The sequence below is a fragment of the Macrotis lagotis genome, chromosome 3 (genome assembly GCF_037893015.1).
Source record: "Macrotis lagotis isolate mMagLag1 chromosome 3, bilby.v1.9.chrom.fasta, whole genome shotgun sequence".
Taxonomy (NCBI): Eukaryota; Metazoa; Chordata; class Mammalia; order Peramelemorphia; family Peramelidae; genus Macrotis; species Macrotis lagotis.
In genome coordinates this window covers 12,706,540-12,722,595 of record NC_133660.1, presented here as the reverse complement: position 1 = coordinate 12,722,595, position 16,056 = coordinate 12,706,540, and the positions used below count along the sequence as shown (strand labels likewise).

At 35.8% G+C, this 16,056-nt stretch overlaps 1 protein-coding gene across 12 annotated transcripts in view; it reads left to right on the top strand.

Moving 5' to 3' along the window:
• KLHL8 (kelch like family member 8) overlaps nucleotides 1-16,056 on the top strand; it is a 51,536-nt gene that overhangs the window by 5,341 nt on the left and 30,139 nt on the right. For 5 of the 12 annotated variants that reach the window (XM_074228122.1, XM_074228114.1, XM_074228112.1 and 2 more), the window contains 2 exons: nucleotides 7,668-7,929; nucleotides 12,735-13,283. In XM_074228122.1, the coding sequence (XP_074084223.1) occupies nucleotides 7,668-7,929; nucleotides 12,735-13,283 (811 nt within the window). Of the gene's footprint in view, nucleotides 1-2,634; nucleotides 2,689-4,110; nucleotides 4,162-6,057; nucleotides 6,163-7,554; nucleotides 7,930-12,734; nucleotides 13,284-16,056 lie in introns of those variants that run through there. The other 7 variants (XM_074228119.1, XM_074228115.1, XM_074228117.1 and 4 more) reach the window with 6 other exon arrangements.

Sequence of the window (16,056 nt, the reverse complement as noted above, 5' to 3'; positions counted from 1 at the left end):
AGGTGGAAGTGGAGTTCTGAATGGGGCTGGGGATAGCGAAGGGTTAGAACATTGCAGACATGGAGGCCAGCCAGTGTAAAAGTGAGGAGATGGAGGGGCCGTATCCATGGCACTGCAGGCAGCCCAGTGTGATTAGATTACGAACTAAAAAGAAAAAGGGGCCATACGTGAAGAGAAGGGGACATAAGTGAGAGATATGAGGAGGGTGGCAATAACAAGATTTAAACACAGATTGGATGTGTTGGGTTAGTTGGAGTAAGGAGTCTAGAATGACAGTAGGTAGGTGTAGTATTATTTAGAGAGAAGATTTAAATGAGTGGTCCCTAAATTGTGCTCAGTTCCAGACCACTGACTTTTATTTCTCAAATGTAATAAACATTTGGCAAGCCAGACAGATATTACACACTCTAGTCTCACTGGTAAGGAGCTTGTACCCAATGAGGCCTTGGGGAATGGAAAAGGACCTTTATAGTATGGAAATGGGAGTTGAGAGATGAAGGGAAGCAGAGGCTTTACAAAACACAGGGCATGACACGAATAAAGGCAGGGAAAATTCAGGATTAGAACCACAGTCCATTATGCCTGAACTCTAAAAGCTACGAAAGAAAGTAGTAGGCTCTCCTGATAGGGAATTTTGTTTCTCCCCTTCAACCACATTATTTACTTTGAAAACCTATTTTTATCATCTTTTATTATTACTGGACCCACACATAGGAAATTGTTTTTAAACATAATGAATATTTCATAACCTTTGTGGTGGCCCCCAACTGACTGACAGGAAAGTGTATAAAGGAAAGACTAATAAATGTCTCTTTCTGCAAACAGGCTAGATTAGTGGAGAAAAGATGTATGATCACTTTGCCTGTTTTCCTTAAGTGAAATTTTTATAATTGATTCAAATGGTGTTGATCATCATTAAAAGGGAATATGGTATAGTGGAAAGTGTACCAGACTTAAAATCAGATAGCTTTGGTTTGTGTCCTGTCTGGTATTATCACTTAACTAGTTGTTACCTGAAACAAAGTATATTATTCTGTTACTTTCAGATTTCCTCAGACTTTTTCCTTCTGTAATTTATTGTCCTTGTTCAAAAGACGCAACTTTTTAAATTCTTCTGGTCTCTTAAGTCTTGGAATATTGAACTGGATCTCTGAAAAATAGGCTTTGAAGGTCCTCCAGCTGACAGTGGAGGAGTACCTAGGAGATATGAGCCAATGTGAGCACATTAAATTACACAGGAAATACTTATTCAGTAGAAAGTCATAAAAGATGTGCTGAGCACATAGCAAAAGTGGGAAATGTATCCCTTGCATGTTCCATTGGAATCTCCACATCAAGATAGCTTGAGAAAGGCCCCAGGATGTTGGGTGCCCTACGTGGTGAATTTATAAGAAGTTGCTAATTAGAGTTGCAAAGGACGGACAAGCATATATGGATTGCGGTCCACCTTGTTAGAGATATCCATGTCAAAGAATTATAGTCCTGTAAGTGTATGCTAAAACCAACAGCATTTTGTTGGTCTGCCTTGAGGGATTACTTTTAGTAGCAGACTGAGCCTGCAGTTGGCTTGTCTTGGTATCAGCATTGTTGCTAACTTGAAAATGATACTTTAATATAATTAGCCTGTTTACAGTTCTTTTGCAATTTACAAAATTGCAATTACAAGTGATAATAGTCATTTTAAAATAGCACTGCTGTCATGCTTCCAACTCATGGAAATAAATTTCCCAGAGCCAAGTTCTAAGCATTGTTCCTTTAGCTCCCAAACTACCTTGTGTTCTTTCTGATTTTTATGTGTAAAAGTGTCATTTTTCATGTATATAGACTGGGGTTGGGAAACTTTTCTTCTTCCAAGGGCCATTTGAATATTTATAACATTATTCAAGGGTCATGCAAAATTATCAGTTTAAAAATTAGCCTGTGGCGGGGGGAAGCTAGGTGGCACAGTGGATAGAGCACTGGCCCTAGAGTCAGGAGGACCTGAGTTCAAATCCAACCCTAGACACTTAATAGTTACGTAGTTACCTAGCTGTGTGACCTTGGGCAAGTCCCTTAACCCCATGGCCTTGCAAAAAAAAAAACCTTAAAAAAATTAGCCTGCCATATTTGGTCAGACATTTAATTCTCCCCTAAAAAGCTATTAGTTTTATTGAATTTCAAATCCCAAGTGCAGTTGCTGTGGCAGGACCCTCAGGCCAGACCTTCCTGCTCCTGATCTAGAGGCCTCAGGGAAGTCCTTGAGTCATGAAGATCTGCGTTCAACTTCTGCCTATACGTGGATAACTTTTCAGTGCCCTAGATACCTTAAGATTTGGAGTTGTCTATCTTACACGGGTAAGTTCTTAGAACATGCCAGGTACTGCTGTGGTAAACTCTAGAGATTTACAAAGCCCCTGTACTCAGGATGCTCATATTCCCAGTGAGGAATTTACCACACTTTCTACACTTATTCTACAGTATTAGTTTCTTGGGTCCTGAGAGTTGGGTAGGGTCACCTAGCCGCAGGATATTTGAGAAGTCTCCCTGACCTTCTTTCTACTGTGACAATCCAAGTGATCTAAATTTCTAAAGTGATCATTATTATTAATACTAAAGCTGGTATCATGAATTTACCATCTTTTCTATTAATTATAGGGGATGAAGAAATAAAACTTTAAATTTTTGGTTCCTGTTTCATTTTCTAAAAAGGTATTTACTTATTATGGTAATTCATTGTATAACAGAGTACTGTTGTATCCAGAATCAGCATATATTAGATATCAAATGATGTTTATTTTTAAAAGTATGTAGAAAACAAATTTGAAGTCTACAGCTGCCCAAGAATGGAGGGTGACAGGAATGTTCACAAGTGTAGAAATAATTTTTATTTAGCTTTGGAATTTTTTGTCCGACATTTTAGTTCAATTAGCAAATACTTAGGAGCACCTACTGTATACAAGTTTCTAGCCAGGCATTGAGAAAATAGGGACAATAATGTCAAAGAATTTGTCATCTTTTAAAACTAAGGCCTGTACACAAGTATGACCCAAAATAAGACGTAAACACATATGAAAATGGTCAGATCCACTCATGTCACCCCCCTACTCATTAAACTCCGGGGGCTCCCTATCTCTCCAGGATCAAATAGAAATTCTTGTGTTGATCATTCACAGCTTGGCCCTCTCTTTGGACCTTTACAGTTTTTCACCTTAACCTCCTGCCCTACCATCACCCTCATGTACTCTGTGATTCAGTATAAGTGGCCTTGGCTTTTCCCTGTACAACTCTGGGTATTTATACTATCTATTACCTCTGCCTTGAAATACTCTCTTAATTTCTAACTCCTGACTTTCCCAGCTTCCTTACAGTCCCAGCTAAAATCCTGTCAACTATAAGAAACCTTCTTTGGTCCTTTTTTTTTCTTTTTTTTCTTTTTTTTAGATTTTTGCAAGGCAAACAGGGTTAAGTGGCTTGCCCAAGGCCACACAGCTAGGTAATTATTAAGTGTCTGAGACCTGAATTGAACCCAGGTACTCCTGACTCCAGGGCCGGTGCTTTATCCACTACGCCACCTAGCCTACCCATCTTTGGTCCTTCTTAATGGTAGTCCCTTCTCCCTATTGATTACATAATTGTCTAATAGTCCCCCCCCCCCCCCCATTAGACTGGGAATTTCTTTCTTTCTTTTTTTTTTTTTTTTTTTTTGCAAGGCAAATGGGGTTAAGTGGCTTGCCCAAGGCCTCACAGCTAAGTAATAATTAAGTGTCAGAGGTCGGATTTGAACTCGGGTCCTCCTGACTCCAGGGCCGGTGCTCTTATCCACTGCACCACCTAGCTGTCCCATAGACTGGGAATTTTTTAAGAGTTAGGACTGGTTTTTGACTTTGAATCACAGGTGCTTACTATAGTGTCTGGTGCACAATAAATAATTATCGGTTGTTGTTAAGAATGCTGTAAAAAGTTCAGAAGAGGAAGAGATCACTTATTTGGATGATGCTTTTCATGAACTATATGGTATTTGATCTAGTTAGCATTTTTATCAGGTGGAGAAATAGAACATTTTAGACTGAGGAAACAGTGAATGAAGTTATTAATTTTACAGAGTGCTGTTTTAGTCTTTTTTTTTTTCAGAAACAAGCAGAGAACAACAGATAGTACATTATATTATTGGAATAGTATGAGGTAAGTCTAATTTTAGAGAGAGATTTTAATTGAATGCCAGACTTAGGCTTTTACAATGAGGAACCTTTGAAAGGCTTTCTGAGCGATGAAAAGCCATCAGCACACACTCCACCAGAGTTTAATATAATTTCAGTATGTAGGATGGATTAAAGTTAATGGAGAGACTAGTTTTAAGACTCTTGAAACTCTTAAAACCTGTGTCTTGGAGAATTAAAAAGCATCATATACAAATGATACTGAACAACAAATTTTGAATAAGTTGTTAGAACTATGTTGTAAAGAGCCCCAAAACTAATTCTCTCTTGTCTGCAATTTATCTTTCTAAATATAGATTCATAGCACTGTTCTGTTTTCCTAGGTTGAGTTTCCTTGGATTGGGGTGTGTTGTGTGCTTTAATTTCAAAGACTTATCCCGCTGGATTGAAGGTCAAATGAAATGACATAAAACATTTAATTCGGCAAAAGATTGTCCTAGTTGTTGATAAGAATTTGAAGACAATGTTTCTTATAGATGAAGTTATAGGTTCATTAATAAAAAATTCCTTTTTTCTTTATCCTAAGTGCTCACTGATATTTAATGGTTATAATTAATCATTGACATAGGTTAGTAATATTAGATTTTAAAGATTTTTTTTAAATGAGAAAGTTGTATTGAATACCATGTTGGGAGGGTTTTATATCTAAAGCCTGTCTCTAGGCTTCAGTTCATATGTTGGTTTTTAGCTAAATCTCAAAATTACAAACCCCCTTGGGGGGGGATTTTGATCATTATAGTACAATTAGTCACATGATTTTAAAATAAATATGCTGTTGCAGTTAAGAGATTACTTGAGAAAACTTGAAAGAAATCACTAATTTCTATATTAAAGCAATGGAAATTTTTAAATATTTGTTGATAATATCTAATTTTACTAAATAAGCTTATAAAATTGTATATTATGTAATTATATGTATATTATGTAATTATAAGCCATTAGAAAGCCTTTCAGTTAAATTACCGTGTTTTAATATTTTGACCATAGGAAAAATAAAGATCATTCTTGAGGACTTTTAAAGTCTGCTATGGTTTCTGGATCTGAATAATTATAGGAAATATAAATGGTATTGGCAAAAGAGGTAGAATCTTTATTGGATTAGTCAGTTATATGAGTCTTGCCAGTCAGAAATAGCATACTTGCTTTTAATTCAGGATTATATTTTTTTAAAAATTCAAGGGGCCGGCTAGGTGGCGTAGTGGATAAAGCACCGGCCCTGGAGTCAGGAGTACCTGGGTTCAAATCCGGTCTCAGACACTTAATAATTACCTAGCTGTGTGGTCTTGGGCAAGCCACTTAACCCTGTTTGCCTTGCAAAAACCTAAAAAAAAAATAATAATAATTCTTTGGAATTGTCATGGATCATTGTACTTTTAAGAATTACAGAATCACTTTTACTGTGTATGTAGTGTTCTCCTGGTTCTCGTGATTTCACTATGCATCACTTCATATAAGTCTTCCCAAGTTTTTCTGAAAGCATCTTATTCATCATTTCTTACAGCCCAGTAGTATTCTATCACAATAATATACCACATCTTGTTCAGTCATTCCTCAATTGATGGGCATCCCCTCAATTTCTAATTCCTTGCCACCAAAAAAAAGGAGTTACTATAAATATTTTTGTACATATAGGTTCCTTTTTTTTCCTGTTCTTAATCTTTTTGGGATACAGACCCAGTAGTGATATTGTTGAGTCAAAGGATATGCACAGTTTTATAGTCCTTAAGGCATAATTCTGGATTGCTCTTAGTTCCATATATATATATATATATATATATAAAATGTGTAATTTGAGAAATGAGACCTAAAACTTGTAAAAAATTCCCACTCCCAGTTTCATGCTTTTCTTTTTTTATTTAAGGCAGTGGGGTTAAGAGTGGGCGGATTTGAACTCGGATCCTCCTGACTCCAGGTCGGGTGCTCTATTCCACACGCCATCTAGCTACCCGTTCAAGTTTATCACATGGTAAAATTACCAAGCTTTTTCTTTATATGAAGTGCAATGGCACCTCATCTCTATCACCTCTGATGGAAAAGTTTTATACTTTTGAAACCAGTGAAGCTTAGAAAGATTTTCAGTTTTCCTCCTCTGTGAGTTGTCAAATCTTACATGACACTGAAGGTTGTATTTTATATTTTCTTCCCATCTTATTTTGTGTTATGTGACAGTCATGAGTTGTTTTTTTTTTTTTTCTGTTTGCCCACACTACTCTGATGCCTCATTTTGTCTTGGAGATGGAGACAAAAGCATAGTAAGAGCTTGGGTAGTTAAATAAGTATGTAGAAAAGAAAAGTTAAATTCATGGCCCTCATGTAGACCACAACCTTCTGAGTTAGATGAATTTGTAACTGAAAAATATTTAATAAATCATAAAAACATATGTTATATTTTAAAATGAAGTCAGTATGAAACTCACAAGAGATCCTTGTGTATGGATTAATAGCCCCCATTTCTATTTTGGTTTGATACCACCAGTGTAGACATTACGGACTTTAATGGATAGATAGAATTTAGTCATGTAGGTGTCTGACCCATGCCGGGAAAAAAGTCTCTCTAAATGATGTCTCTGACCAGTCATCATCTAGCATTGCCTGAAGATTTGTATTAGTAGTTTCTTAAATAGTTTCTTGCCTCCTAATTGATAGGACATTTTTATTTACAAACTTAACCTATACTTTACAGCTTCCATCCATCATTAGTTCTACCACCTGGGGCCAAGCAAAATTAAGTATTAATTCCACTGCTATATGATAGTAACTGGTAATAGAGATAAGACTGATTTTGATTTTTTTTTGTTTTGCAAGGCAATATGGGTAACTTGCCCAAGGTCACACAGCTAGGTAATAATATCTGAGACTGGATTTGAACTCATATCCTCCTGACTCCAGGTCCTGTTCTCTATCCAGTATGCTATCTAGCTGCCCTTCACTGCACCACCTAGCTGCTCCAAGGATATTTTTATTAAAGAAAATTTATTTTTATGATTGAAAATTTTCTTTATTGCTATGAAGTATGTTGAATTTTCAAATAAATCTAATAAAAATATTTTAATCACTGTGGATAATGTCTGACTAGAATGAATGTAAAAGTCATAGATTTTATCAAGAATTAGTACCTTTCAAATGACAGAATGTAAAAGTATCTAATTTGTGCTTCAAGATAATTTGACTAATTTTGGTGAGAATTCATTAATAGAAATAAATTTGAAGTTGTTATCTGAAATGTATAGGGCATCTGCTCTGTTACTTGAGGTATTTTGTTAGCCTGGATTTGATGATGGAGTATACTGTTACCAAACATCTAGAGAATAAGCAAAAAATAATACTCGTAATGTTTTTTCCCCTTATCTCCTAACAGGGAAATGACAAATTAAACTGAACATGAAAAGTATGTGAAGATTATTAGATTATATCTCTCCTCTTCCCCCCAATTTTTTTTTTAAATCAATGGGAATTGTGTGAACAAATCAGCACTGAAAGAGGAATGTTGTCAATGGCTTCAGAATCTTTGGGTCCGGAATCAGCTAAGACTCATCTGATAAAGGGGAAAAAACAGCAGCAGCAGCAGCAGCAGCAGCAGCAGCAACAGCATCACCAAGAGGACAAGTCTTCAAATAGAGATGGTGATGGGGAAGACTCTTATACATTTGAAGCCAATGAAGCTTGGAAAGATTTTCATAGTTCACTCCTACGATTTTACGAAGATGGTGAACTCTGTGATGTGACACTGAAGGTGATATTGCATATTGTTCTCCTGTCTGTTTCTTTGGGTTATATGGCAATCTCAAGGTTTTTTTGGTTCCCTACACTACTCTGATGCCTCTTGGTACAGAGGTGACCCGGGTTGATGAATGCCCTGCCAGCAGAGTAAGAGCTCTGGGAAGCCTAAGCCAGAGATGAGGCAGTTCATGAGCAGCTGGACACTGATGACAAGGAAGGGTTCCTGGGCAGTCAGGCCTTCATCCCTAAAACCCAGACCTTAAGATAGTTGCCCCTTTTCTTTCTCTTTTCTAATCCTTCATCTTGAGAGGAGACACCTTTATAGCTCCTGGGATAGAACTCCTATTATGACTTTCTTGCCACCTAACCAGCAGGGCACACATTTCTGCTGGGCGTGGATTTGGGGAGATCTGGAGGGATGGGGGGCGGTGTTAGTGGCATCCTGTGCACTAATAGATCAGACTATGGAACTTTCAGTGCTTAGTGTGGCCATCACGTAAGGACTCAGCCAGCTGAAGTAAGAGAGGCTCCTCCCAGAAGGGGCCATCTGGACATACACTTTATAAAAATTTGAATATAATTGATAGAAACTGGATCTTGCCTCCATTATCATATCCCTCTAGAGGAAGGGATTGTGCCAGATTGCCCTTTTCCTCTTTCCCCCTTTATTCTCCCCCATTTCTTCGTCTAATTTTCCCCAAATCAGTTTATTTTTTCCTCTCTCCAGATTTTCCTGGAGTACTTTCTTTGACCTATACTTTGCCCTTAACACTTTCCTCCTTGTGTTTATACTTAACCTATGCAGATGTTACTTCCCTAATAGAATATACAAATTGCTTAAGATAGGTAAACTTCACAGAGTCCCTTTTATCTTTCTATCCCTGCCACCTACACCTTACAAATAGTAAGCACTTTAATGTTTGTTGAAAAAACTACTTTTTCTTATTACTATAATTATTATAACTGTTGTTAAAGAGATTAAGGCCTTCACTTTTAATGTTCCTAGGAATCTACTATTGGGACTAATCCTGTTATGTTGCGCTATGTCAGTGATGTAACCTCAATTTTCATCAGAAAGATTCTGAATTTAACCTTTCATCTGAGTTAGCCTATCTGCTTTTATTTAAATATTAAAACATGATAGATGTGAAGTGGTAGTCACTAAATGAATTTCTCTTAGTGGTGATTTAGAGAATTTTTTCATACGATTTTGATTACTTTGAAAACTATCTGTTCATATTCTTTGTCCATTTATCAATTTAGGAATGGCTCAGTTTTCTGTGTTTTCAGAAATGAAGCCTTTATCAAAGAAACTCAATGAAAATTGACTATGATAGGATGATATTTAATACAATAAAATTAAGAAATAAAAAAGAGGGAGGCCTGGGGAGAATTAAGTTAAGCCAATCACAGTTGATCCTCTTAAAATCTTGCTATTACTATGTATACTTTTTTTGGTTCTGTTCACTTTACTTTGCCCTAAATTCATTTAAGTCTTTCCAATTTTTCCAAGGGCATCCTGCTCATATTACAGCACAGCAGAATTCAATTACAATCATTTGCAACAATTTGTTCAGCCATTCCGCAATTGATGGGCATCCCCCTAAATTTATAATTCTTTGTCACCACAAAAAGAACTGCTAAAATTATTTTTGTATATAAAAGTACTTTCCTTTTTAAAATTTCTCTGAGATATAAACCCTAGTAGTAATTTTGCTGGGGGAAAGGGTAGGCACAGTTTTATAACCCTTTGGGCGGGCATAGTACTAAATTGCTTTCCAGAATGGTTGGATCCATTCACAACTCTACCACCAGTACACAAATATCCAATTTTTCCCCACATTCCCTCCAAAATTTGTCATTTTTCTTTTTTGTTATTATATTAAAATGTGATAGATGTGAAGTGGTAGTCACTAAATGAATTTCTCTTAATCAGTGGTGATTTAGAGAATTTTTTCATAGGATTTTGATTACTTTGAAAACTACCTGTTCATATCCTTTGTCTATTTATCAATTTAGGAATGGCTCAGTTTTCTGTGTTTTCACAAATGAAGCCTTTATCAAAGAAACTCAATGAAAATTGGCTGTGATAGGGTGATATTTAATACAGTAAAATTAAGGAATAAAAAAAGAGGAAGGCCTTGGGGAAAAAAGGGGAGAACACGTAGAATGGAGTAAATTATCTTACATAAAAGAAGTGTGAAAGAAAGGTTTTACTGTAGAGGGAAAGATGGGGGTTGGAAGTGGCAGATAATGCTTAAATGTTAATCTCATTGGAACTGACTCAAAGATGAAATAAAATACACACTCAGAACTGAGTAAAGAAATCTGTCTTACCCTACAGGTAAGTAGGAGGAACAGGATTAAGAGAAGGGGGTGGGGCAGGGGAGGTAGGACTGATAAAAGGAAAGGTAGATGAAGGAGGTGGTAGTCAGAAACAAAACACTTGAGAAGAAACAAGGTGAAAGGAGAGTGAGAGGGCAGCTAGGTGACCCAGTGGATAAAGCACTGGCCTTGGAGTCAGGAGTACCAGAATTCAAATCCGGCCTCAGACACTTAATAATTACCTAGCTGTATGGCCTTGGGCAAGCCACTTAACCTCATTGCCTTGCAAAAAAAGCTTAAAAAAAAAAAGGAGAGTGAGAAAATAGGATAGAGAGAAACACAGTAATCATTAGTACGAAAAAAATTTTACCAGAAGGCTTCTCTGGTTAAAGCCCTCATTAGGATGAGTCATTCCCTATTTGATAAATGGTCAAAATATATGAACACTCAATTTTCAGACAAGAGATATCAAAGCTATTTATAATCATATGAAAGAATGCTCTAAATCGCTATTGATTAAAAAAATTCCCTTGGGCTTCTTTTTTCTATTTACCTTTTTATGATTCTCTTGAATCTTGTATTTGAAAGCTCTTTTCTTCAACTCTAGATTTTTTAGTGCTAGAAAGTTCTCCATTTTATTAATTTTCCCTTGTTTTTCCACTGAAGGATTATTCTCACTTTTGCTGGGCAAAGGATTCTTGGTAGTAATTGTTGATCCTTTATTCTTCCGAATATTACATTCTAAGCCCTTAGGTTCTAATATAGAAACTGCTAAATCTTGTATTATTCTGACTGTGTCTCCATGATAGTTGAATTGTTTCTTTCTACCTATTAGAAGTATTTTCTCCTTGAATTGGGAGCTCTGGAATTTAGCTCCAGTATTCCTGAAAGTTTTTGTTTTGGAGTCTCAGGAGGTGATTGGTAGATTCATTGGATTTTATATTATCTGGGTAATTTTATTTGATCTTTTTAATGATAACAAACACTGCTTGTTTTGGGCTATTTTTTATCATGGTTTTCAGGTATTCCAACAGTGCTTAAATTTTTTCTCTTCAACCTCCTTTCCAGGTTAGTTGTTTTTCCAAATGAGGCATTTCACATCTTCTTCTGTTTTCTTCAGTATTTTAATTTTCATTGTGTCTTGATGTCTCATGGAATCATTAGCTTTTACTTGCCTAATTCTATTTTTAATGTATTATTTTCAGTGAGCTTTTGTACCTCCTTTTTTTATTTGGCCAGTTCTATTTTTTTTGTTGTTTTGCTCAACTATACATATTTATTATGAGAATTTTTTTCTTTTTTTCTGTTTCAAAGATTTTATTTATTTTGAATTTTACAATTTTTCCCCTAATCTTGCTTCCCTCCCTCCATCCCCCACAGAAGGCATTCTGTTAGTCTTTACATTGTTTCCATGGTATACCTTGCTCTAAGTTGAATGTGATGGGAGAGAAATCATATCCTTAAGGAAGAAATATATAAAGTATGAGATATAGCAGAATTACATAATAAGATAACTTTTTTTTAAATTAAGGGTAATAGTCTTTGGTCTTTCTTTCTCACAATACAGATGGCATTTTCCATTGCAGATAGCTCAAAATTGTGCCTGATTGTTGCCTTGTTAGTATGAGTAGATCCATTAAGGTTGATCATCACTCCCATGTTGCTGTTAGGGTGTATAGTGTTCCTTTGGTTCTGCTCATCTTGCTCAGCATCATTTCATGCACCTCCTTCCAGGCTTCCCTGAATTCCCATCCCTCCTGGTTTCTAATAGAAAATTGTGTTCTATCATATACATGTACCACAGTTTATTAAGCCATTCCCCAATTGATGGATATTCATTCAATTTCCAATTCTTTGCCACCACAAACAGAGCTGCTATAAATATTTTTGAACAGGTGATGTTTGGCCAGTTCTGTTTTTTAAGGAATTCTTTTCTTCAATGAATTTTTGTACAGTTTCTTCCATTTAGTCAATTTTTTTATGGTATATTTTCTTTAGTATTTTTACTTCCTTTACCAAACTATTGACTTTGTTTTTCCATGATTTTTCTTGTATCTCTATCACTTCTTTACCCATTTTTTTCCTTTATCTTTCTTATCTGATTTTTAAAAATTGTTTTATTTAAGGCAATGGGGTTAAGAGACTTGCCCAAGGTCACCCAACCAGGCAGTTATTGAATGTCTGAAGTTGGATTTGAATTCAGGTCCTCCTGACTCCACAGCTGGTACTCTGTTATCTGATTTTTTTAAAGATTTGTTTTTGAACTTTTCCAGGAATTCTTTTTTGAGCCTGAGACCAATTCTCTTTTTCTTTGAGACTTTGGATATAGCAGTTTTGAGTTTGTGTTTTGCCCTTTCCTGTTACCATAGTAACTTTCCACAGCCAGATTCTTTTTTGTTGTGGTTTGTTCATTTTTTCCCACCATTTCTTGACTTTGCTGCTCTAAGCATAGACTTACACTATTTTTATATTACTTTCCTTTTTTTCCATCAGGTTGGTTCAAAGCTCATCTCCTGCCACAAGCTGGTATTGGCTTGTGTTATTCCTTACTTTAGAGCCATGTTTCTTTCTGAAATGGCTGAAGCTAAGCAGACACTCATTGAGATCAGGGATTTTGATGGTGATGCAATAGAAGACTTGGTGAAGTTTGTCTATTCTTCTCGGCTTACTTTGACAGTTGACAATGTCCAGCCTCTTTTATATGCAGCCTGTATTCTTCAGGTAGAGCTGGTGGCTAGAGCTTGTTGTGAATACATGAAGTTACATTTTCATCCTTCTAATTGCTTGGCGGTCCGAGCTTTTGCTGAGAGTCATAACCGCATTGACTTAATGGACATGGCAGACCGATATGCCTGTGAACACTTTGCCGAAGTAGTGGAATGTGAAGACTTTGTGAGTGTCTCACCCCAGCATCTCCATAAGCTTTTGTCCTCGAGTGATTTAAACATTGAGAACGAAAAGCAGGTCTACCGTGCTGCCATCAAGTGGCTTCTTGCCAATCCTCAGCATCATCCGATATGGTTGGATGAAATACTTGCTCAGGTAGGATAATACAGAGATAAGAGTTTAGTGAATAAAAAAACCCAAATATTCTGAAAGCATATCTATGTGTTTCTTCTGGGGAAAATTCAGTAGCATAATACTTAAAAAGGTTTTGACTGTCAATACTTCATGTACTATTAAAGTGTATTAATATTACAACAAATTGGATCTTTGTCTATTTTACCTGTAGGTATTACTAATTAATATACTTTTGTTCTGTAAGTCTGTTCTTAGCCTGGGATTAGAAATCTTGTTCACTAATTTAAAAAAAAAATTTAATGTTAGAAACAGCCCTTCTTTATCCCCTAATATGAAAAAATACTGGATTTGAACTTGGGTCCTCCTGACTCCAGGGCTGGTGCTCTGATTTTTTTTAAGATTTTTTAAGATTCATTTTTAAGATTCATTGTTGAACTTTTCCAGGAATTCTTTTTGAGCCTGAGACCAATTCTCTTTTTCTTTGAGACTTTGGATATAGCAGTTTTGACTTTGTTGTCTTCTGAGTTTGTGTTTTGCCCTTTCCTGTTACCATAGTAACTTTCCACATCCAGGTTCTTTTTTGTTGTTGTTTGTTCATTTTTCCCACCTTTTCTTGACTGTTGTCAACCTGTTGTTTTGAATTAAAATCTATACTTCTAGAAAATTGAGTTTGTACAGAAATGAATAAGTTTAGAAGAATTATGACATCAAAAGCATTTACAATTAAAAAAAATACATCTTGGGGGCAGCTAAGTAGTGCAGTGGATAGAGCACTGGCCCTGGAGTCAGGAGGGCCTGAGTTTAAATCTAGCCTCAGACACATAATAATTACCTAGCTGTGTGTCCTTGGGCAAATCACTTAACCCCACTGTCTTAAATTTAAAAAGAAATTTAAAAATTTTTTTAAAAAAAGAACCACATCTTGAGGACACCTAGGACCTGATTGAGTTCAAATGTGACATCAGACACTTAATAATTACCTAGTTGTGTGACCTTTGGCAAGTTACTTAATCCCATTGCCTTACATAAATAAAATTTTAAAAAAGCCACATCTCTCCTGAGTAAATGAAACTATGTAGCATAATTAGAACTGTTCCAATTTGAAAATCTTTATGGATTGCTTTGCTCAATAAAAAATTCTAGTTGACCCCTAGTGAGGAAAGAAATGCCACTTTAAAGACCTAAGCATTCAAACTCTTGCTCAGTAGAGCCATTTAGCTATCCTACTGATGATAATTGTTTACTAAGCTGCCATTTCTCTAATATAAGATTATATTTTCAAAGGGTTTTTAAATTCCAGTGGAAGCACATAGTATCTTTATGAACTTCTGAAAGATGGATATCTTTAGGTTATTTTGTAACCAGACAGCCTAGTTTGATATAACATATGAATGAATTTTAAAATGTAGATATATATTCAGTAATAATGCATACAAATAAAACCTTTTATATGAGGAAATGTAGGTACTTAAACCCATATTGCCATTTTCTGAAACTCTTATTTTGAAATTGTCATCACTGTCAGTAGATGACCTACACAGAAAAAGTTGGTCTCTTTATAGTCACTGAGAAGTCTCTTGGATTAAGCACTTATCTAGTCCAATTGTTCATTTTATCAGTTTGACTTCAATTTGGACCTTGGGCAAGACACTTAACCTGTTTGTTACAATTTCCTCAACTAAAAAACAACAGCACCTCCTTCCCAGAGTTATTGTGAGGATCCAAGATGAGATCATATTTATAAAGTGCTTAGTGTGGTGTAGCATGGCATGTTTTATAAATATAGCTTCCCCCTTCCCTTTTTACTCATTAAATGCTTTTTTTTTTTGCTTTCTCTAAAAATTAATTCTATCTTCAAAAAAAAACCCAAAGATTTTCCACAACTAAGAATGTTTAAAAGTATGTTCTCAGGTGCTAAAATTAATCTATATTGGGAAAACATTCTAGAAGTTCTTTGAGCAAATGTTAGGAATAAGTATAACCTTTAGGATGACATCTTTGAAAGGAAAAATTCTTTTGTATAATACCTGGTTTATTGGTTTAAAAACAAGTCTCACTGTTCCATAGTCACACCTAACAACAATAAATCAATCAATAAGCAATGTTAAGTCCCTTCTATGTATTATTCAGGAGTCATTTGAGCACCTATATGATAATTTGTCAGTGCAGAGATATATGTAGATCAATAGAACTGAATAAATGTGTAATTAATACAAGGCAGCCAGGAACAGAGAGAATTAGCTTTTGGATAGTATAAGTATTAATTTGGTGCAAAAAGATTAGAGAGATAGAAATAGAAGAGGGAGTGTGTTTGTGCCCTCTACTTATATTAAGTTTTTATCTAAAAAAAAAAGCCCCCAAAACTTAAAGCACACAATTCAAAGCATCAAACTTTGAGGCAGACTTTGGATGGTGACAATATCATTCAACCTGCATGTCTAGGCTATGTGGAATGATACTACTCATCCTCTGGGACCCTTATTTGTGTGACTGTCTCTCAAGGGAAAAAAGTGACCATACCTACCCTATGTACTTTTATACTTTATATACATAACTTATCTCCACCCCCACCAGTGAGTCCTTGAAGGCACAGACTGAGTCTTAATTATATTTGAATGTTATCTTTTGGTCACTGGCCTTGGAGTTAGGAGGAAGGGAGTTCAAATTCAGTCTTAGATACTTGACCGTTACTAGCTGTGTGACCTTGGGCAAGTCACTTAACCCCTAACTGCCTTGCATCCAGAGCCATCTCTAGTCTTTCTGATTCATATCTGGTCACTGGTTCCAGATGCTC